The sequence below is a fragment of the Pungitius pungitius genome, chromosome 19, assembly GCF_949316345.1.
Source record: "Pungitius pungitius chromosome 19, fPunPun2.1, whole genome shotgun sequence".
NCBI lineage: Eukaryota > Metazoa > Chordata > Actinopteri > Perciformes > Gasterosteidae > Pungitius > Pungitius pungitius.
Window position 1 is genome coordinate 6,600,680 of NC_084918.1, and position 23,979 is coordinate 6,624,658.

General features: G+C 47.6%; 1 protein-coding gene across 4 annotated transcripts in view; it reads left to right on the top strand.

The window, feature by feature from the left end:
- Window positions 1-5,340: 5,340 nt before the first annotated feature.
- Window positions 5,341-23,979, top strand: part of sulf1 (sulfatase 1) — a 30,992-nt gene continuing 12,353 nt past the window's right edge. Inside the window, exons 1-6 of one of the 4 annotated variants that reach the window (XM_037455572.2) lie at window positions 5,341-5,710; window positions 17,157-17,455; window positions 17,908-18,147; window positions 18,785-18,936; window positions 21,419-21,588; window positions 23,785-23,935. In XM_037455572.2, coding sequence (XP_037311469.2) covers window positions 17,281-17,455; window positions 17,908-18,147; window positions 18,785-18,936; window positions 21,419-21,588; window positions 23,785-23,935 — 888 coding nt within the window. In that variant the 5' untranslated portion in view covers window positions 5,341-5,710; window positions 17,157-17,280. The remainder of the gene's footprint in view (window positions 5,711-17,156; window positions 17,456-17,907; window positions 18,148-18,784; window positions 18,937-21,418; window positions 21,589-23,784; window positions 23,936-23,979) is intronic. The other 3 variants (XM_037455571.2, XM_037455573.2, XM_037455574.2) reach the window with 3 other exon arrangements.

Below are 23,979 nucleotides of genomic sequence, written 5' to 3' on the forward strand. Positions count from 1 at the left end.
CTGTGGGGTCACGGAGGGAAACGATTATTTGTTGAATGCATTATTGTTTGGTTGTGTGGAGTCTGTTGGTTTGTGGCTACAGAGGAACTGTGCTCACAGGGGCAATTATGTGCACCAATAATTCATTTTAGGAATATTTTGGAAGGCAAAACACATTCTGTTGTTGAGATTTAAATATATCCGTGGCTTATTGACAGTTCCAGCACAAGGGCTCATGTTCAGAGGGGGGCTTTCACCATATTCCATACTGAGTGTTACGTGCTCCCTGCTAGGGTCAAGCAACGTAACAAAAATAAACGCAATGGAAATAAAGAAAGTAGCGGACAACTCGGAAAATGCAAACAATAATCAAGAATTTATTGTTCTTGAATTAACTCCCAAAAGCTCAAAGTGGCAAAAAGCAAACAAAGTCAAAACCAAACAGGCCTCCAGCAACAAGTCTGACTCTCACTCCGAGGCTGATGGAAGCTACACCAGTCAAATGCCTCTTTCTCTGCACAAGCAGCTTTTTAGCAGGGCCGGCTCGGGATGGACCCTCAATCAGGCCTTCTGCCGGGCTGTCTGCAAAACACGGAGAAACAAATATACACAAGCCACCAACAATGGTCAGGGACGCAAAACTGAGCCAGATCAACTCCTTAAACACACAAAATCCAGTACCCTCGTGTACCAAGTGATGACTCGAAAGAAGAAGAAAAAAAGGAATCAGAATTCCCCCGATTTCAATGGCTACAAATATTTTTTTAATTTTACACCATGATTTCTTCATGGCACCCCATGTGCTTCATAGTTTGTTCCAAGTGGAAAACCACATTTCACCACCAAATTGGAAAGCGGGATTCAGTTGTATTGCGGCCTTAAAGGTCCCCGGGGCTTTGCTTTTTGAACCTGGTTGCTACATGACCACCATTGTCCTAGCTGTCAGAATGTCTTTCATCTTCTTACTTGGACCCAGGGAGAGTGATCAGTATCTCCCCGCTGTATCAGTCTCATATCTTCACGGCTTACAGCACTGGTTCCCAGCCATTTGCCCATTCACTGAACCCTGAGGCAATCCCAAATCATTTCCGTCGCCCTGCGATTCACCAGATAAGCGGATGATAGGACTGGTTTCTCTCGCTATCTCCCGAGAAGTTCTCCGAACGTCCTAATCCTGCTTTGAGATGGTTCCCTGGGTGGTCCATCAGATTGCTTCAAGATTTGTGCCATACCGTCAAGGCAGCATGGTATTGAAATATTTCTCCAATGCACGTCGCATTCAAAGAAAATATTATTCAGCATACAGTGTTTAAAGGCTTGATCAATAATAGTGTCTGTGTGTTCTTAAGAGATCCAGCAGCTTGTAGGAGCCTATGAATCATAGTCTGTGCTGACAGTTGTTGTTATTTGGAAATCTGGATGCACTTTCCTTTTTCCATTCCCGAGTTATCCAATATACGCTACATTCCTCTTGAACTAGATATTTGGAAGCTACCAAGTTTCTGCACCTGTTTGTCATTACCATTGCTACAATGTCGTTTGATATCTTATATGGAAATTAAAAATAATCGCCAAAGAAAAAAACATGTGTGGTTGTGACATTAAAGCAGTATGTTATATCCAAACAATTTCTTTTAAACGAAGCATAGTGACCATCAGGTTTGCGTGACTGAGGCAAGATACATGTGCTTACTACCCTCACCTAATGCAATTTAATGGCCCACTAAAGACCACTTAGATATCATTGTCATCAAAATGCACAATTATCCTCCATCGTAAGCTAAAAGAAAATGGCATTTACACTTTTAACTGGTTGGTGGCCGTGTTTGACGACCATGTTAACAACTGTCAGAGAGGTATCATCATTACCTGACACCTGGTCTCGGGTTGCTGTTAATGACTTCATTGTGTGGTAGTGTTTTCCCTTTGTCTAGAGACCTGCTGCTTGATGGTGGCTGTTGAAGAATAGGTGTCAGCCATGATGTTTATTGTAGCAATGACTGGCAGCCTTTAAAAGTAAAAAGGGGTTATTCAGTGTTTGATGTAGTACTCAGAATGTAAATGCTCCACACACGCAACGCATGTCCAGGTCATTGTGAATAGATAGGGGTAATGGCTCAATTAAACTGTTTGCCAGCAGTTTAACCTAATTAACAGGTTTTATGTGACTGTGTTGGTTACAAACATGTAACCTTTTGGTAGCTTAATAAAGCTAAAGAACCTAACTCCTCATCTTGGGGTCCGAGCGGATAACATACGGCCTTCATGCTATTAATTTAGCAGAAGTGTTGACATGGAAAGCTTTAGTTTAATCTGGGTAAAACAAAAAACAAACATTTTTAAGTGAAGGGATTGGCCAAGACTGTGCACAATATTGTCACATTGTATATTGTGACAGATGCTGCCATGCATGCCTGTGTGGTTGTGTGTCTCTCATGTGTGTTAAGTCCCACATGCTTAGGGCACATGCGTGGCACAGCAGGAGCGTGGCGTGAGGAGAGCCTCCTCCACATGCGTGTGCTGCGTGTTCAGCTGTCACCGAACCGCGGAGGCTCCTCCTCCGCCATCACCGGCTTTCTCCCCTCTCAATTTGTCCTTTAACCTTGCTGCCCCTCCGTCCCCGACGGATTCCTATGTCCCCTGTGTCCTCCCATCCCTGCTCCTGGCCCTGTGCATTCGTGACCGAACTATGCGCGTCCCTCTCCCGCCTCTCTGCCGTAACCAAGTCGTCCCCAGCTCTCAGCTGTGCCCCTCTGGCATGAACTTAAGATGACACAGATTTAACTCCCCGGGGTGTAAGCGAGTCACTTCCTCCAGGGTCTTGCATTCGGATCTTAAGCAGCCGTAATAATTTGATGCCCCCTGTCATCTGACACATATATAGTCCTGCATCACAGAGGGAGGTTAGCATGGCAGTATAGCCATGTGCATACAGCTCTCAAAATGCTGTGAAGTCACCCCTGGGTTTGCCTTCCTCCTCATCATGGCTGTGTCCAAGTGCTCTACGCTGGCACAAGAGGCAGGATCAGAGCTATGACACCCCTATGTATCTCATTCAGGCATAGAGAATGGGGCTAGTGAACCGAGTCCCCCCCCCCCCACTCACCCCCCTCCCCAACACTGGCCTCTGCCTGCACCTGCAGGCCCAAATGATGGTCGTAAAGTTGGAAGGAAAAGGGAGAAGTGAGTTTGAGACGTGAGGAAGCTTAGGTCCAGTTTGAGAGTTAAATCCCAGACGAGAGACAATGGCGTCATACGCTATGGGGGACGCAATCAGGGAAGAAAAACTGGTGACCTTAAAGCTATCTTTGTGTTAGATAACCACCGTGATGGGTTTGGTGAATTCTTTGTGAAGTAAGGATGGGGAGAGTGGAGAGTGAATGGAGGTTAGAAGAGAACCTTTGGCCCCCCTGCGGGTCATTCAGTCATTCACAAGATGAGGCCATTTTATGGACCTCCCCCTACCCATGCTTTTGTTGCTGTCGTGTCCATAAGCGGAAGTGAAAATGGAAAATGGAGATTAAGAGTGGTCATGCAAAATGGGTGAATGGTTTGTTGGCACATGGTGGATGTCCAGCTCCAATCCCTCAAAGGTTTAGTTTCTTGATGGGCCCCCGCTTTAAAGCGTGTGGATGTTTCCCTAAAAACGGAACTCTTCTCTGTCGGCATGGATTTGTGATGTTTACAGATGTGCTCAGCTTATCAAAAACCCAACTTCTTTCCAAGCAGGGCGGCCATCTTTAATCCAGTAAAGAGCACAGGGATTTGGTCGCCTCTGGCCTGCCTGAAGGCCCTTTGGAAACCTCTCGGCCGTGAGAATGGGGGCTGGGGTTGGAGGTGTGGGTCCCGATGTGTGTAGCCATGCAGGAGGGGCTGGGGACAGTCTTTGTGAATTTAGTTAATCTAATTTGAGCTCTCCCCCCCCCCCCCCCTCAGGCTCTTTCTCTCCCTCACCGCTGTTTCCAACATCAGTCCAAGCCGGGGAAAGTTTCACGTCTCCCTGGTGAATATATAGGCTTTGTTTAGTTTAATACAATATCATCATATACGAACCTGGGTGACAGTCTTTCTGCTGTTTGTGTGTCGTGCTATCAAATAAAAATTCAAAGCTGATCTGAGCAGTGTTGCAGCATAACGTGTAGGAAACACCAGTCAGGTCATGTGACATGCTACTAACTTTAAGACTCAACAAACTTTATGAAAATCAGTGAACCTCTTTTTAAGAAAGTGTCCATTATGTTCAATTATTATCATTTTTCAAATTGACTAATTGGATCAAATTCTTCATCAACAGACACGTTTGTACCTCATAGTGTTTATCAAAGGGCCACTTTAATCAGAGACCAGGATGTTGCTGCTGCCTGAAGAATGGAAATGACCCACTTAGAAGCCTTTCTTCAGTGTTTCACACCTCTGATTAACTCATTGTGATGCTGTCAGATATCAAATGGGTATTAACTCATTAGCGTTTGCCTTTGAAGTTGCTTCTGAATATTATCAGGGTCGTGTAATCCTTTTTTAATGGATCAATGAGTAGGACAGTGGTTCCACAAAATGATTAATGTGACAGCTTTTCTCACCCAATGTCCCCGATGTTTGTGCATGAATGGGTAGATAATGGAGTTGATTAATTTAGGAAATCGCCAGTAATGGTGTTAAGTGGAACGGACAACAGGAAGTTGCTTCAACAGTTTGGCCGTATCTGTACTTCTTTTCCTTTCCTTTCTCTTTTCTTTTACTTTTTCCCCTTAGGTTTATAATTTTAGTGTCTTCCCCTCTGCATTTCTTTCTTAACTTAAGGCAATAGGTGGTGAAGGGCAGGAATGCAGCAGAGACACTCTAAGGATTTATCACACAAAGGTGCGAGGGCTGCTGCCTGTGCTCCTGGGCCTGGAGATGCGACCGGTTAGGGCCAACCGCACTCCCACCACATGGCCAATACCGCCTTTTATTGCCTTCTTAGTCTGATACTTCACTTCCTCGTATACTTTATGGCTGCAGGGGGATGAATTGCAGGGAAGGTGTGAAGTAGTTTTGCATGTGATTTGTGTGAGAGAAAATGAAATAAAGGTGATAAGGTGAAATAAAGCATACGTATAGTTCATCTCCATATTCCTGTTATCTAACCCTGCTTTTTACCCCATAAAGTCTCCCTCTCTGCTCTTGCTCTCTCTCTACCTCCCCCCCCTCCCATTCCTTCTCCCTCCACTCCTCTCACTCTCCCTGCCTCTCGGGTTACGACGACTGGAAGGGAGGGGGGGGGGGGGGGTTACTTCCATCTCCTAGTGTCTGCGAATGAGCGAGTGTGTGCGTGTGAGTGTGCGCGTGTGTGTGTGTGCGCGCGCGCGCCTCCCCGTGTCCTTGTCCCTGCCTCCTGGCAGCGAGGAGCCACCCAGCAGCCCGCCTGTGATTGGGCGGCGGAGCGGGGGCTCTCGACGCAGCGCCGGGGCTTGACTGCTCCCGGGACGTGTTTCAACAGATGGTCGAGGTTAGAGAGTGTCATCACATCGGAGAGGGGATTAGAGGAGAGAGGTTGTTCTTCCAGGAGCTGTGTGGTCCCCTCTACGCTTCCAAAAGCGCCCCCCACCACCCCCGCCCCCCCCCCCCCCCGAGACACCAACAGACCCGCGAGCGAGCGAGGGGGAGACCCGGCGAAGAGGCGCGAGGAGAAAAGCTCCGGAGAGGAAACCCGGCGCCTCGCTCCCCACCTGGCACTCTGCTGCTTTTTCAGGTACTTCATTTTTTTTTTTTAACTTTGTCACTTTTTGTTGTTTTTTTGTCGGTGTCCATTGTGTATTTTCCACCGGGTGTTTTTGCACAGGGGTCCGTGCCCTCCTTTAGTTGGCTCGGTTGGCAGTGTTTTCTGATGCGGGAGGTCTACAAGTGCAGGGAATCCGTGTAGCCCGCACAGCAGCTCTGTGTGAGCTGGTCCTCACCGTCTCCCCCCCCCCCCCCAAAAAAAAAAACACCCCAACACCGAATGACAGGAATTCCCTTCGTCGCAAATTCCTCCGTCTCATGGGATTAGAAGGCAGCGCATTCCATTAGTGTCATTTTTTTTCATAAGCACCCATCTGTTAATGTGTTCTGAATGCAGGATGTTGGAAAGTGAAGGGAAACTACTTCCGATTGGTAAAGGTCACAGTGGGGAAACCCTGTGAGGTGTAATAGGGATAAGGTTGATTAAAAGGTTTTTTTATTTCTTATCCTAAAATCTTAATAACTGAAGATAAATGGTTTCCTTATTTACTGGTGATAGGAAATTAAAAAACAATTTTTCAAAGTGTTTTCGTTCCCCCAAACTCGGCGTGGCATTTAGCATTCCCTCACTCCAGGCCAGAGGAGCTTTTTTTCATAAATCTTCTTCAGAGAGCCCTTCTGGCAGAAGGTGTAAATGGATGAGCTGCTTAGAGGAGCGCTTTCTGTCACAGCTCAGCAGAGACTCAGAATGTACACCTCACTCCAGCTATTTAACTCAAGTGAGAGTGGGAATACGATGTATAGTTTTTATGTGTGTGTGTGTGTGTGTGTGAGAGCGAGCTTTTTGCAAATGGAGATTGTGCATCTGTGGACAGCAGCTGGGCCGAGAGGAGGTTGTTAAGGTGAAAGCTGCTGTTGTGTCAGTTTGTGTTTACCTCGGTGAAGCAGCCGTAGCTTTACACTCCCCGCTCGGTACTCTATGATGACTAATGCTTTAAGGCCAGTGGAGACGTGCATACACAATTTGTTGATAGAACTTTCATAAGAAATATTGATTCTGACTCATAGGGGTGTGTGTGTGTGTGTTCCTGTATCAGCAAGAGGGGAAATTACACATGAAATTATTATACCTACTTTTGCATGTCTTGAGATACATTTTTCTATGCTTCGGGTGAGCTTGGACTTAACAGAGTGTGATCTGCTATTACATTTCCTCTGCTGGAGGGACCGACCGAGTGAGTGACTTGGGACTCTTCATTTTGTTTTATTGCGTGTTGGATCGATATGTTCACCTTCTGAACCCGTCCACAAGAACCTCAGAACTTATACTAGTATTTCCTAAATGGCAAAAACGATGCTCACAGCCCTCCAGACACAATCGGGGGGGGGGGGATGTAACCGAGTGGCTTGTATTTCAATACGCCACTACGGCCAACGTGTGTTACTGGCTGAGGCAGCCAGAGAGATACGAAGAAGCCTAACTTTAAACTCTCAGTGTTGACAAGAGCGATCCATGAATCTTCCCGACACTTCAGCTGGAGGCGATTAGATCCAATTCCTGATCACCCTACCCGGAGCTCAGAGCTGTTTTTTTTTTTTTTTTTCTTCTTTTAAATATTTTTTTTTTGTTAAAAGCAGCACTGAAGAGGAGAAGGGAGATCCTTTAAACAGTTTAGCTTTACTGTGCTACAAACAAGGGCAGCTGCTGCTGCAAATAATTAGGTTCTGAGGGGGAAGCCTCTCGCCAAGACAAACGTTGTTCTAGTAGCGCCTCTGCCATCACTCAAATTTACTGTGGTGTGTGTGTACGTGTGTGTGCGTGTGTGTGCGCGCGCATGTTTGTCTGTGTGAAACCAATGAGTAATTATTTCTTCTGATAAGTATGGTGAGTGTCTAAGTGTAAGGGAAGAGGTGGTATCTGTGGTTTTCAATATTTGTACAAAGTGTGTGTGTGTGGAGGGGTGTCAATGTGTGTGTTTTTCGTCCGTCCTTTTCATGCCGACCTCGGTGATTTCCAAGACCTCTTGCGTGACTTCACGTGAACATACCAACTGATGAACAAGGTCAAATGCATTCGTGCCAGACTTGAAACTAAAAAGGCATTCAAAACTCTCTTTAATTTGGATGAATGTGTGTCCTGCACATTTTTCCTCCCTCTGGAAAAATTCACAAAGCATGCAATGCAATATAAGTATAGTTTGTGTGTGTGTGTGTGTGTTCTTTGGTGTGCAAGTGTGTTAAGAAAAGATTTCCTAAACCACCCTCTCCTCCGGCACTTGTTTATCTCTTCGGCTTAATGATAGTGTTCCTCACACTACCCTGATTGCATAGTAGCGCTGGTAGTGGATTGCACGGTCCTATCACTCCAAATGACCGGCATCTGAACAGTGTGCACTTGGTTTATTCTATCTTTAGATGAGTCGGCCACTTTCTCAGCCTCGCCGATCAACCCTTTCCACAGGGTTTCCTTCCTCTAACACCCGCCGTTTACACGGAGACGTGACTGTAGTGGACGGACAAAAAAATAAAATAAAGTGCCGTGTACACATTGGGATGCGCCCCACAGACTGCACTGCAAATATCTATTTTAGGGTTATTTGGGAGCTCACAATAGCACCCCCAAGTGTTTGTTCAGCCTCTCTCGTGTAAGCGGTCGAGGTCAGGGCATGCAAACATCACATCCAGTGCATCATCGGTCGGAATGCCTGACCCTTCGACCTTCAACCTACTGCGTGCGCACGTCAAAGAGAGCGGGCCCGGCTCCAAACCCTCTGCCCCGATGACTAGCTTGAAAGAGACGTGGTTTGTATAGAAAAACAAATTCTCGATGGATGTTTCTGCAATGCTAGGAATGACCCCCCCCCCCCCGCCACGTTCTTGAGGCTTAGAGATCGGTGCCTGACCTTATTCATCAATGTGAGACAGGGAGTGAGAGGAAGAGGAGTCCTGGGCCTTTTCCGTGGCGTTCTCGGGCGCTGCTTTTGTTTCGGACGTCACTGCGGCCAGATGCAGCACGGGGCTTAAGATGGACCAAGAGAAAGAAAGACCGGGGTCAAGGGGGGGGGGGGGTCGGGGGGCGGGGTGGTGAGGTCAAAGAGGCCGAGATAAGAGAAAGGGGAGGTGAGCGAGAGAACGTGTGATGAAAAGAGTGGGCCCGGGAAAGCGGTCCGATGACGTCGCCGCGATCGGAGGCCTTGGCGCGCACGTTCGTGGTTGTCCCTCGCACGTGTTCCAACCACACGCACACACACTTAATCCCCTTATGACACGGGGATGTACAAAAGAGACATAGAAAAACGTGTACCCGCACACACACACACACACACTACCCACTAGCTTGACCCCCCCCCCCCCCTCCATCCTGCGCCCCCCCGGAGGGCTGCACTGTCCCTGCTTTGTCGTCGCTCTTGTCCAGTAATCCCTTCCCCAGGGAGAAGCAATCTGTTTTAGATTTGAAAGAGAAAGGGCCCTCCCTGTATCACGTACAATTACGCAGCCGTCAGAACGCGTCGGCGTAAGTTTGCGAGGGAGAAGTGCTGCCGCTGGGGGGTTGTCCCTTTTATCCGCCGCTTTTCCAGAATGGAGATAATGGGGCGGGAGGGTTGGAGGGACGGGAATGGATGGGAGAGGGTGGGAGGGGGGCAGAAGGAATGAATGAATACAGTTCCTCACCCCTCCATCCCGCTCCACGGGCTCGACTAATAGAAGCCAGCGTGCGTTTGTTTCAGCTCTTCTGCCCCCTTTCTTCCCCTTCCACCCCGGAGCGAGCAAACACATTCAGCCTCTGCCAGCCCCCCCCCCCCTCCCTCCTCTGCCGGCGTGTGTGTGCGTGCATGCACGTGCATGCATGCACTTGGCCATGCGCTTGCTGGTAGCCTCTGGACTTTGCCATGCGGATGCAGGGCGGCTGATTTGAACAGTTGTAGAATGAAAGGTCAAGCGGACTCTGTTTATACCGACGAGGTCCAGCATCACATGACTCGCATTATCTTCACAATGTCCCCCGGGCCCGTTCAGCTGAGTTTGGTGTCTCTTGAACATGTCGGCATGTTGCATTGACTGCATTCCTTCCACTTGTGCTCAAATGTAAAGTGCTGAGCTTCCTGTTTGCTCAGCAGATATCGTGATTTTATCGATATTTTGCAATGCTCTAAGGTTTTTTTTTTTTCTTCACTTTTTGCCCTGCAGGATGACGTTAATTCAGTTAGAAATGACGTCAGTGCATGCTTCGGATAGCCACACACTGAGCCAGAGGCAATGGAAAGGAGAGCTCCCCTGTGTACAAATTACAGGTTACGCATCTGTCTGCGTTCAAGTCTGACTGATTCATACTCTGGCTGTTTAAGTGAAAGACTAGTGCACACAGACCCCAACACACAGAGTACATGACATATATAATATATATGTATATATGCCCATGGACGACTGGGAGTGCAGAACAGGCACAGGTGCAATCAGACCCATGCGTTTTTATGAGTGGGATCATGTTGGTGCGTCACAGCCGTGGAGAGGTTTGTTTATGGCATTCAGGGTCACGCAGGCCGGTTCTCATGGTCTATGTTTGTCTACCGTTCCCAGAGAATATGCCTACACATGTTCCACATTTTAGGGGTGTTTCGTTTCATGCGCCAGCAGCATGCAGCAGCAGCAGCAGCAGCAGCAGCCCTGCACTTAACTGGGGTTTTCTGACTGAGCTGCTGACACCTCACCCCGAGGAATCTCTCTCTCTATTGAATTCCACTCAGAACTGATTTGCTAGTATCCTGTATTCTCAATCCTGTGAGACTTATTAATATTCACAAATGATCATTTATTTCGCCGCCTTTTGCCACCCATATCGAGTCGTCTCCTTAACAACCCAGATAGATCTTTGTTTCTCAAAGCGGGTCCTGCGCCAACACCCTCGGGTAAATTAGTAATAATTCCATATAGAAAGCAAAGCCCACGTGGGCTTATGACATTATACAATATTTCAGCTTGGTTCAGACTCAACATCGCGGCTCTTTTTTTTTTCTTTTTTTTTTTTTCCATGTCACTTCCCTCGATATATTCTGGTCACACTCCAGTCAGTCAGGTGGTGAACATTACAGGGCGCTTGAACTTGGTAAACTGCTGAGCTTTTAACAGAAACAAATCCTTCAGGCTTGTAGTTGCCTTCTCTCTCTCTCCCTCTCTCCCTCACTCTTGTTCTTCCTCTGTGCCGCCACGCCGCTGATTTCATGGAAAAGAAGTCAATCTTTTTATTCTTGACAACTACCTCAGTGGAAACCCATTAAAGAGATTTGCCACAGCTCTCTCTTGTGGTGAAAAGGAATCATTTATATGGGGTATATTTGACGAGTCAAAGAGACAAGAAAGCCACCCGTGAGTGAGAAATGCACTCCCTCCCTGACAGAGTGTTTCTGATGGGGGTGTGGGTTTTGACAAGAAAGTGGCTGAAGGAATATAAATGCGCTGTAATTTATTCATCGGAGGTCGTCTAATGGTTTCCATTCGCGGCTTAGAATAGTATTGACGAGAAAGCTCTTGCCTGAGACCCGTATCCTGTAACTGTGGCGGCTTATCCTCTTATTGTGATTCCATGTTTTCGGATCACTCTATAAATCAGAGGTGGACCTTCCCTTTGTTCAATCCCCCCCCCCCCCCCCCCCCGCCTCCACCCTTCACGCTTTTTCCTCCAGCACTCCCCCTGTATTTCTCTCACCATTTTAAAATGAGAAATCTTTCTTTTTATAATTTCCAGATAGAGTTAACCTCTAATAAATCCATCTTCTGTTTGGGAAGTCTGTTCAGGAAGCAATCGAACATTAGATCTGTCGAAGGCTGGAACTTTTTTAAATGCAATTCAACGGTGCTGCATGCCAGCACGGTGTTTCCCCGGATAAAAATGTCAAAAGCTGTTGAAACCGCTTTGCTTGTATCTGACTTTGTGTTCTTTGTCAGTCCATTGAATCCATTGAAAGCGTGTGACAGCAAATCCACATTAATAAGCCCTCAATCATACTGTACACTCCCTGACATTCACAACCATCATCTGGGAGTGCCTTGGGAGGTACTGTACAGTCCTGTCATCATAAATTGGCAGTCAAGTTATACTAATAGTACCTATAATCTATAATTATTCTGTTCTTTTTTTTCTCTTTTTTTCGGGGCTTTGTAAAAACAAAGAGCATAGATTTACTCACCAGAAACATGAAACTTCTGTCGGCCAGGGTGTGATTCGGTTGCGGCTACCTCTCAGTCTATAACTTTATAACAAAAAAAAAAGTCATTGGTAACGGAGCAGAACAAAATAGCAACAATGTTTTTTGTTTTTCTTTCCTTCGGCCCGGATCCAATGAAGCGGTGCACAGGCGTGAAAACGAGCAGCCTAAGGCCCATTTGTCAGTATTACCAGCACGAGGCCTCATACAAACCTGGGTGTTCAAATTAAGGGTATAAACACACACGTACAAAAACAAATACAGGCAACCTTCCCTATTTCTGAAATGACTTGGTCTTTTTAAAAAAAATCTTTTCCCTCTTTGGGTTCTGGATTCCCAACAGACCACCTGGTGGCCCGCGAGCGGTTCCCACTTTGAAGTCTTTTTGTCCGGGATTAATTTAATTATACATTAAGATGCATCCGCAATATTGATGGCGTGGCCTGGCCGCCTTGGCACTACAAAGGGTCTCTCAGCAGGTCCGAGAGAAACGGGAGGGGTTTGACTAATAGCCGTGAACGCACTCGCCCCAGGTTCACGTTTCACTGAATTGAGGCCATTCTTCCTCATTAAAAGTGGCCTGGCTTGTACCCCAAAACGCCGCCGCACACCATTGGATGGGAATCATTTCTAACTCCGGCATCTGAAGTTTTAGTAGTTGTAACACGGACGAAACAAAGAGCCCGAATGTGCCTGTCAAGGTTTAAGAGTCCGTGAAGCAGTAAACATGTTGGAACAAAGAGCCAGTGATCTCCCCTCACCGGCGTGCACTGGCTTTTCTCTCTGGAATTTTGTCATAGATCCTACACTAATTTGGGCACTTTGGTCAAACAAATCAGTGGAGTTAACTGTCCGAAAAGCCACGGTCTGAGTTTTTTTTTTTTTTTTCCCCGGTGCCGGTACCCGCGGCCAAGCGAGTGCACCGGCACAGAGGTCTCCTTGAGTCAGCTCGGTGGGGCAGACGGGCACGTCTAGGTTGGTACAATGTGCTGCCCTTTGCCTGCCGGGCACAGCGAGCCTCGGCACAGGCCTCTCTCAGTGTGAAATGCTCCCTCGTCGGTCCTCCACACAAATTCCCTTGGATCACACAAACTATTTGGACAAACCTTGATCTAATAATTATTTTTCCTCCTTCTGAAATGGAGAAGGGAGCGGGTCAGACGCATGTTTCTGGCCTGAAAGGAAACAACAAGGGTTTTTAACATGGTTATTGTCCATTTTTATCTCTACTGCTTTCTGCAAGATCAGTTTGCAACTGAACTGATTCTCTCCACTCTCAGCAATTTTTTGCCTTTGCCACTTTCCACAGTCTGCGTCATGACAGACGTTTGAGTGGAGTTCCTACACAAAGTTCTAACCGCATGAAGAAAGACCTTCGTTCAAACTACGCATCATTCTCTACTTCCCCCTCTCGTTGCCGTTGTTCCCCCGTGACTTGGCTGCCTTAGAGAATAGAGTGGGAGGGAATGGACATGAATAAGAGGGGATTTGAGGTGCTTTGAAATGGCTATTGTAGCTTTTAATAAATAGGCCCTTTTTTTATGAATGGGCAATTGGCCTCGCAGCACCTGGGGCGGACGCGCGAAAAAATCCACTGCTCCGAGAGACGCATGGATTATTGCTGTCAGTCTCGCGTGTCCAGAAGAATCCCCTCACGTGTCTTCTCGGCCGTTGTTCGGCGACCGCTGATAAATACATAGGGCTGACTGAACAGAAGCGGAGCCGGATGCAGCCTGTTGGCCACTGTTGAAAAGAACACGCAGGCCAATCACAACCAGGCTTTTACAAGACTTTTGTTACTGTTCATACCTTCAGTACCGAGCCCCCCCCTCCAGTCAATTTTTCTTCCCGCAGAGTTCCCCCACCTCTCTTAACCCCCCCCCCCCCCCCCCACCCCCGTGTGTGTGTGGGTAGCCTCAAGTTTCTGAGGTTAGGTTGAACAAGCCACCATCAAAGCCATATTACCGCTTGGGTCAGAGGAGGGTCAGGGTGCAACAGGGTGTGTGGTTGGAGTCCCCAACCGGAGGGCACGGCTGCCAACCAGCCCAAGTAGTACGGCCCCCGGATGGTTACACAAGCAGCAACTCTTATTATGTTTTACCCGGCGCACAAAGCCCAGCTGCCTGTGCAGCCGTACCAAATGACTGAGCAAAGCTGCCCGTGCCAGGGGAGAGTAAGTGAAAGAGGGGGTAAGAAAAAAAACAACTGTTTCTGTCATGAAGGTAAAGATTGGATGGGTGTTGAGGTGTGCTCATAGTCCCTGGTGTTGATGGCCATTAATCTGAAAATTGCCCATCTTTTATGTATCTTGCAGCTGCTGGTCTGAAGACTCCATAGTGGCCTTTTTGTTCCGGCCCTTTGAAACCCCTCCCACCCCCCCCTCTGTATTCCATGGCGAGTACAGTAAAGGCTCATTTAAAGGGTCATTAGTGCTAATCCTCCAAATCAATGAGGAAGTAGAAACTATGTGCTCCCTAGTCCTCTGACTCTGTCTCAAAATAAAGACCTTTTGTCCGTTGTTCTACAGATTCTACTTATATCACTTTAGATGACACAAATAGATGACTCATTCAAAAGGAAGGCTTTATGAAATGCTCTAAGGGTACTCAAAGGGTTGAAACTGACAACATGCATTTTAAGCAGTGGCACTACAAGAGGAGTTGTGTAGTTTGTTCAGAAGCCAGCTACTTCATTACTGTTTCAGCTGCCGCTTCGGCCTCAATACGTCCAGCAATGTTTGCAGCTGGACGCCACCAGGTGCCGTCCCTGCTGCCTCTCATCCTCAAGTGTGCCCCCACCCCATTTGAACGTGTCCTACACGTGACATTGGTTCATACAGCCAGCCAACTGTCATCAATCTACCTCTGCTCCACAAACGGCAGCCGCTAATCTCGTCACACTGGTCTTGTCACTGAGCCGGTCAGCTTAAAGTCCGCCTCGTTCTGCTTGATCAAGTCAGGATGAACCGGAGATGCCACATAACGAAACGATGGTGGGGACTCCTCTTGACTAGGGGTGACTTTGAAATGGACGAAATCCTTCTGGTCATAATTAAACTTGAGATGAACTAGAGGGGGAAAGTGGATCAGGTGGTATTGAGTTAGGAGGAGAGGAGAGGACGCTTTACATGCAGAACTTCTTCCCGTGTTATGTTTTTGCCCCGGCCGTGTAACTATTGATACGCCCGCGGGCTAACCACATCAGCACCACAAGGTTCGTCTCGGATTGCACGATGGGCCTTTCTTTTCTGTAGTACTACTTTGAGTGAAGAGTGTATCGCTGGGAACCACGGCCATGTCCAATTGGATTTGCGCTGGGTGCTAACCTCACACTAGGCGGCTCACTGGTTTACGGACGATTTTGGGTTTTCCACGGCTTGACAGAAGTAAAGGGAATGAGTTTTTAATCCAGATTTGTCCTGCATCTTTTGTTTTCTGGAGAGCTTTCCCGGTTATTTAGCAGGACTTGGACCCTCGCAGCAGGCGAATGCGCCCAGGAGCCTTGTGCGTGAGGGTCTTCTGAGTTTCTCCACGCCAACCGTGTGCAGTAGTTTGTGTTGTGTGTGTGTGTGTGTGTGTGTAATTCACTGTGAGGTTCTGTGCACTCTGCCACCCTCGTGCCGGAGGCGTGTTTGTCCAAACGGCGCCAATGTTTGCACAGGCCTGTCACGACGACTGGGCCGGCTGGCCCGGACACACCGCTGGTCTGAGACCAGGGTGCTCTTAAAGCTCCGTCTGCAGCCCCGTTTATCACTGGCGAGACCAGTGGAAAAAACGGATAAACACGCTTCACCTATAAACTTGTTTGATGTGTCGGCGAGAGAAGACAATTTGTAGGTGCGTTGCGTTATGCAGGGTCATCTGTTTTGCTCATCCACGAGAGCAAGTGTTTGCAGATGTAGCCTCTTTACGGAGATGCTTTCTTTTTTTTTTTTAAAGGGCTGAGGCCACGTCAACGCGTCTTATTAGCGACACAAATAGTTTGCATTTGAAATTTTGATCCACTTATCCGCTCTGAGTCAGACACCCTAAATGATCGCTTATTTTAGGTCACAGCCTCTGCTGTGCTAATCTGAGGATGGAAGCACTCGTGCCGCGCTGCTGAAAGACCCACCATTTGTTTTCAGGCCGTTAACTCGGGGAAGCGAGCAGTACGGTGCCACTTATTGAGAGCTGTTATCCAGGCGCTTCTTCCCAGGCAATGACGAAGTGCCTATTGCTACGGCGTCATGGTTCATCCCGCGGGCCACAAGCCAGTTATTGCTGACAGTTAATTGCTAATTTGTGCAGTCAATCTCATAATAATAAATCAGATTTATTGATTTTTTTTTAAATTTAAATAAGTGTGGTCTCTCTTTAAGTGAGTGCATATTATCTACCTGCGTTGGAGAGCATTGGTCCGTGGCGTTTAAGCAAAGGCTATGCAGATTTTTCATGGCCATCGTAAGCGAGGAAGAGGCCAGCAAAGTGCTCCGATGACTCGACGGTGATCCCTGATTGGAGACGGTGTCATTGGGGTTAATGCAGCGGAACCCTCCCTCCGCCTTCCGTGGCCCCTAACCCCCTCCCCCCTAGTGTGGGACCATCCTCCCCAACGGCCCTCCGTCACGCTTGACTCACCAGGGGGTGACTTTTGAGTGACGGGCGGACTGCGGGTCCGTGATTGGCCGACCGAGGAGAGTGGCTGTGGGTGTTTGAGTGCGGGCAGCCAATGGCGCGTTCTCAGCACTGGTAGAGCAACAAAAGCTCTCCGGTAGAGATAGAGTTTCCGTGTGTGTCTGTGTGTGTGTGTGTGAGTGTGTTGTCTGACACAGAAGGAGAGAGAGCAAAAACCTGAGACAGGAAAAAGCCTTTGGATGAAATGAGAAAAGACCAAACAAAATGAAACGTATGGGATCTTTGTTTCTAAAGCTTTGCTCGCAGTTTCTTTCTTCAGTCAAGGTCAGTCGATTTGATGTTTACTTGTGTGAGTATTCATGGGGTTTCAGTGAGAACGCAACTGTTTAGTAAGTTTTTCTTTGGTGGACCATCAAGGGCTTAAGGGCGGAAGAATCTTTTTTGGCTTCTCTGATTGTGGATAAACTGTTGTGTTTCAGTGTGATCTGAGAGCAGATGCACGCAACATCTCAGAAGTAAATAAACTTAAATGTTCCTTCAATACTTGCAGTTTGCTATTTCACTACTTAGAAGTGACCCACTTCATTTCTCTCTTTATTCTTTGTTGTAATGCCTCTGTGTGTGTGTGTTTTTTTTTTCTCCCTCTGTCTCTTCATAGTCGACCACGGCTGCAGGCGCTGCACGGGTGTGAGTCGGTGGCCCGGCTGGACCTCTTCTCCCTCCCTTCATCTCTCCATTAATCCTCCCCTCAGCCCGCCCGGTGTCTTGTTGTTTGGGGAGCCATGCTGGTGCAGTGGCTGGCTTGGATGGCCCTGCTCTCTCTGGACTGGGCTCCAGGCAGCTGGGCCTTCACCACCACCAGGGCTCAGGGCCTGAGGGGTCGCATCCAGAGAGACCGCCGAAACATCCGGCCCAACATTATCCTCATCATGACTGACGACCAGGATGTTGAACTGGGTAAGGTTGGCCAGCTTTCAGGTCTTCCTTGAATCCTATGGGAACTATTCACTTTTCATTGATTTTGAAAAAATAAGCCTTTTTTTGTTTGTGTGATTTTTCCGGTTGTTGTTAGTGTCGACATGCTGCTTTAATACATTTCTTTGTCTTTGTGGCATTTGCATCAGGATGTATGCGGTCTTTCTTCACACATGAAATATTAAATAGAGGCCATAAGCCAGAGCGGAATGGCCATCTGGCCTAATTAACCGCGGAATAATTATTTCCCAGAGAATTGGCTTTGAGATCAGTGGATCTAAATAGGCTTTTCATTTGAGTAATTTTCCTTTTTACAAAAATGTATAAAAAGTTCATTGTGTGTATTGTCAAAAGCAGTATTTGTCTTGGTATTATCAATGCATGTAACACAATTGAGGCGAATCAGCACTGACCTCCATAACCTTGCCCTCCAGGTTCCCTGCAGGTAATGAATAAAACCCGTAAGCTCATGGAAGATGGCGGCACGGCTTTCACCAATGCCTTTGTGTCAACACCGATGTGCTGCCCGTCAAGGTCCTCCATGTTGACGGGGAAGTACGTCCACAACCACAACACTTACACCAACAATGAGAACTGCTCCTCCCCTTCCTGGCAAGCTCAGCACGAGCCGCGCTCATTCGCCGTCTACCTCAACAACACGGGCTACAGGACAGGTGGGTGAACAAGGACTTGCATACATGGACACCTATCTACATACAGTACAACGGTCAGCTTTCTGCAGGTCCACCAACGAACTCTTAATGCGATCCGGGAGATGTTTTCCCTTCATTTCTTTAGAAAAGTGGCATTTCTCAGATTACCGCCAATCCACACTTGCTCGTATGTCCTCTCAGGCCCTCTTTACTCGACGCGTTAATCAATCAACATTTCTACAGTAAGCCAAACTCCGCCCGGCGGTCTGGTGTGAGAAATGCAAACGAGGTGAGCGCGCCAGGTCGCTGTTATCACTCATCAGACGTGGTCCGTGTGGGTGACGGGCAGGCGCTGGACCGGGCAGCCCACGGGGGTCCTGCATGCGGACCGCAGAAAAGATTTAGAGCTGATGCGCCGGTCTGCAATTAGCCTTCTCTAGGACAGGCTGGCTCCCTGCCCGGCATATCCGGGAATTGGTGTTCAGTGAAGCCAGAAAAAAAGGAGACCAGCCAAAATGTTATGCATCACACACACACACACACACACACACACACAGTTAAAGTCACACAGAGACTCAGCATTTTTACAGGTGGAGGTGTAAGAAGAAATAAAACGCATTTTATGGCCTAAAACCTTATCTCTCCTCTTTTTCTGCAGGCTTCTTTGGCAAGTACCTCAATGAGTACAATGGCACCTACATCCCCCCAGGGTGGCGCGAGTGGGTTGGATTGATCAAAAATTCCCGCTTTTATAATTACACTGTCTGTCGGAATGGTTACAAGGAGAAACATGGTGCCGAATATGCCAAGGTATGTGTTCCTATAATTTCTACAAAAAAAGAGACACTGTTAACTCGATCATTTTTTTCCTTCACTTTATGATATAAAGACTTTCCCTGACAAATTGCAGGCTCCAATCCACTTAAAAATACAGACAGTGAGGCACTTCACATGTTTGTGATCTAGACTGGCAGCAATTTTCATTCAAGAATTAAAGGGACTGACTCGAGCTGGAGTCTCTTCTTTCTGCAGCATACATTTATTATGACACACCTTACCTTAACAATTAGACAGCATATTTGGGAGAAGCCCGTGATAAATGCACGCCTGCATTTGATTTTTGTCTCGCTGTCTGTCTGTCTGTCTGCCTTTTCCGCTTGTTTAGTTTCACTGCTGTAATAACACAATAAATGAAGAGGGAAAACTTAATTTAACAACTGTCAGACTGTGGTGAAAACCCCCCCCTGGTTACAATGTCTTTTTGTAGCGCCGGATGGCATCGGCTATCAATCATCCGCGAATATTTTTGTAAGAGCTGTCAGTTTGTTTTCGCAGCTCCGTGCCAATATCTTCCCAGGTAGCGTAGTCCTGGGTACATGAAGAATCCAAGAGGAGGCTTTACAGTTTGGACTTGTGTCAAGTTTCAAGATGGCCTGCCCTCAAGATGGGCAAACACATTTTTGGACTGCTATTCCTCTGCCAACTTGGACTGAGGTGTAAAGTTACCCACAAGCTGAGGCCGAGGTGTTTACATGACATGTGCTCGGTCAGCAGTGTGTGGTTTGAAACCAAATGGACACACTATTTGCTATTTACTGTCAAAAACCATGGACCCGCCTGCCACTAGTCGGACAACCACAGTTCCTGTTTTCAGTTTCGCACAGGGTCAGAAGGTCGTGGTGTCCCACATAGAGTGCAGTTGGCACACCAGGTCATCGTGATAAGACCCCCTCCCCTTGATATCATTCAATGAGGTCCCATTGGATTTTCCAGTGTCGTTTGAGATTACGCCCTTTTTTATCAAAGGCATTTATCAAAGACTTTCTTTCTTCAAAATGCATGACTGAAGGCAGCAGTCATTAATTCACAAAGCAGGTTATGATATGTTGGTTTTTATCAATGCTAGAAAGCTTTTCTTGTGAATTCAACTCCTCGCTGCATAGACAATCAAACCGTGTTGGTTTGGTTTCAACCTAAAATGTCAAGAAGCGTATCCGTTTTAATGGTTAGATGTCATTTTGGAAACGAAACCATGTGCGAGTGGGTTTTCATGATGTGACACTTGGTACTAATCGTCTCTAAAGGAGAAATGCGAGACCCTTCACCTTTCCGATCACTCCTTTTAGCTCTCTGCCAGTCGCTCTCTGTAACACTTCTGACCTGCCAGAGCCTTTAGCTGCAGTGGCACCGATTATGGAGAGCTGGCAACACATAGAGAGGAAGTATGGAATGGCTTCGCCGTATGCACACACCGACCAGCCTCCACGGGCATGTGCAAGCCTATTAATAGAGACATGATGAATCAGCCAAACCCACTTCTGACATTTCAGGAAAATCACCCTTTACCCTTTCATTCTGAACCTGGCACTCCCTTCATCATGCGGCATGCCAGGCAACAGCTGCAGCAGGCCAGAACTGCAGGTAGAATGGTTAATCTGTTGGAAACTTGGCAAATGTGATTTCAGTTGTGGGTGTGACCTAATGTATATTTAAAAAAGAAAAACTCCAGACCCTTTCATTCAGCCTGGATTAAAGGTACTGATAGGCCAGGCCCGTGGGTCGTTTGATGCGACAATGTCACACGTCAAAGCTCTGTTATTGGAAGCTCATTTGTCACTGCATCAGGACCGACGCGCATTCTGGGACTTTATGTCCTTGGTATCATTTATATTAGTCATGTTGCCCTCAAGCTCATTTCAGTGGTAACGCTTGAGGCATTACCACTGAAACCGTTGAGGGTTTTTTATTTGTATGCTGCATTATCTCCCTGTGGGAATACGTGACAAGAAGCAAGAAAACACATGTCAAGTGAACGGGAGGAAAATGAAGCTAAATAGGAGAGGAGGAAGCTCAAGGAGAAAGGGAATGGGTTGCCCAGAGAGGATTAGGGGATGGGGAGCTGTCATAACAACATACCATTCGAGAGCGCCAGGCTCCTCTCGCCATCAATCGGTGTCACATTCGATTGTGCAGAGATTCATTGACGAGGCAACAGCCCACATACTGTATGCACATGCACAGACTCGAACACACACTCGCACACAGGCAAGCTGCCAGCTGTTGACTCGGCAGATTGGTAGTGTTCAATGGACCCAGTTCATATCCCCACTGGCCCAGCGTTCATTTTTTTGGAAAAAATGTCTGGATGAGGGAAAGCAACATGTCGTGGTGATTGCACGGCTCGCGTTGTTTGCCCCCCTCTCTTTTTAGCCTTCTTTGTCTGGATGGCATTTTCGCCATGCCCGACCTAATTCATCTTTTTATTTTGTTTTGTTTTTTTACTCCTTTTCAGGACTATTTCACAGATCTGATCACCAACGACAGCACTAACTTTTTCCGCATGTCAAAGCGCATGTACCCTCACCGCCCTGTGATGATGGTCATCAGTCACGCTGCTCCTCACGGCCCAGAAGACTCGGCTCCGCAGTACGCTGAGCACTTCCCCAACGCTTCGCAGCACATGTGAGTTACGCTCGGACTCGCCGTATCACACGCACACGCACACACACACACACACACACGCGCATCGATGAGTGGGTCATGCATTTTCTTTTCTCGCTAAGCCTTTAGAGTTTGAAATTTCCAGATTTTTGGTATGTGACATTATCACAGTATGCGTGTGCCTCAATCCCCAGTGATGAAAGGTTCCTTTAAAGAGTTGCCAGGGCATCATGGAATCATAATGATTTATGATCCTGGTGCAGCCGGGGCACGTACCATGGAGACGATGGCGCACTGCGTTTTTTAATTTTTTTTTATTGAGCTGCAGCCTGCGTGCCAAGTCGGCCTCCCAACAACTCGCTCATTACTGCGGCCGACGCAGCGTCGCGACACAGTGGGTCTTTCCATGGCAACATGGTGGGAGGGTGTTGTTGCAGTGAAGTAGATATCATTTTTTTTTCCCACGCTCCCTCCCCTCTCACGTTCAGACTCACTCAAGATTCTCCTCTGTCTGCGTTCTCTACCTATCTGCCCCTCGCTCTGTTGTATCTCCGTCTCCTCTCGTTTTTCTCATCCCTCGCCGCTCCTCCTGCAAAAGACTTCCTGATCCTTCCTGTCCATGTCAGTCAGTGGTTCCCCCCCCCCACACCACCCACACCACCCCCCCCCCCCCCACCCCCCCCGCGGCTCTTGGGATGAGAGGAATGCATTGTGTGCTTCGGGAACACCCTTTGTGGCATTATTAATTTATTTTTAGCTCAAGCCTCTGGGTGAAGGGGTGGAACTGGGGCCCCGGGGGGGGGGGGGGGGGGGGGGGGGCGCGCGCGCGACTGTAGGGGTTGCCCCAGTGATTATGTGCAGAGTAGCACACACACACACAGTAGGTATGGGCGGGTGTTTGATGACTTACAAACTTACATAACAGATATAGAAAAAAAAAAATTACCGCCAGGTGTTGTGGAGCAAATTTCCATTCTTTTTTTTAAAATTACGATTTCATTTTGAGCCGGCTCCAGTTTGAGGTTGAATCAGTTTCATGAGCTTTGGGGCTTCAAAGCCATCGATGGCCTTCACCTCTAACCCCCGATGCTTAGAGATGGGAAGGGACAGCGTGGCGTTTAAGGAGGAACTGCCTCACAAATCCAATGAGCGTCTGTACTTTTGACAAGAGACAATAGCGGGGGAAGGTTTGATGTTAATGTCATTAACATTCCTCTCTGAAGGTGATTTTTTTTACTCAGTCTTTTACATGTACGCCAAGCTTTCAGCTTATTTTAAACACGATAGATGTAATGCTCTCTCACACAATGGGATGTCTCTTAATAGCTGTCAGTGTATTGAAGTTATTCTGGTTGAAACTAGTTGTTTCGGCCAATGTCAGTAATCCTCGTGTCGGGTTTTGTAAGTCTAGAAGGCATAATGGGGGGAACGGCGGGTCTGTAATCCAGGGCTACCACAACAAAAACACCAACCTAAACGTACATGTGACAGGTGGCAGGTGTGACCTCCCCTATAGACCGGCTCCGTTCCACTGACCTCCGCATTCCTGGTTCCCTTGTGCCCAGGGCCCCATACCTGGGAGGCCCAATGCCCAGAGATGGGCCCCTTTTGTGGGGCTTGTTAGACCGGGGTGAAGGGTGAAGGGTTTACCCACAAAGCGGGCCCGTAGGAGATGACAGAACGTCACCCGTATACATGGGTTTGCCGTGTATCTCTCTTTTACTTTACAAGGTAAAGAGCCTCTGCCTCCCTCTAGCTTTTCATCCCCTCCTGTTATTCCCTATTTCAAATGGCCATGACATATAGAGGTTTTGGTCCAGAAGTTGTTGCAAACTTGACTTTGGGGCCTATTATTTTCTCAGGCAAGTGCCAACCCTCAAAATGACTTGTCTGTGCCAAGAGCGCAGTGGAGCAGGGAGACTCTCGTCTCTGTGTGAGGGGAGAGATGGCCGCCGAGAGGTGTGGAAAAACAGCTACGGTGCTGGCTGCTGAATATTAAGACATTTCTATCGACAAACAGAGGAGCTATTGATGCGGGCCAAACACAGTGGACAATTGCGGCACCTGTTACTGAGCAGCCGTTTGTGAAAAGTACCAGACAGGTGTTTTTGGGGGGGGTCTTCGTAGATGTTACGTGCTCCGATAACTCGCCACGATTGTTTTTTAACTTCTTTTTTTTTTGTCTCACGTCTCCCTTCTTTTGTCTCCTCCTACTAGCACCCCCAGCTACAACTATGCCCCAAATATGGACAAACACTGGATCATGCAATACACCGGCCCCATGAAACCCATCCACATGGAATTCACCAACTTCCTGCATCGGAAGAGGCTGCAGACCCTCATGTCTGTAGATGACTCGGTTCAGAAGGTGAGCGTTGATGGACTCCCTCCTTGGGCTTTTCGTGTGTTATT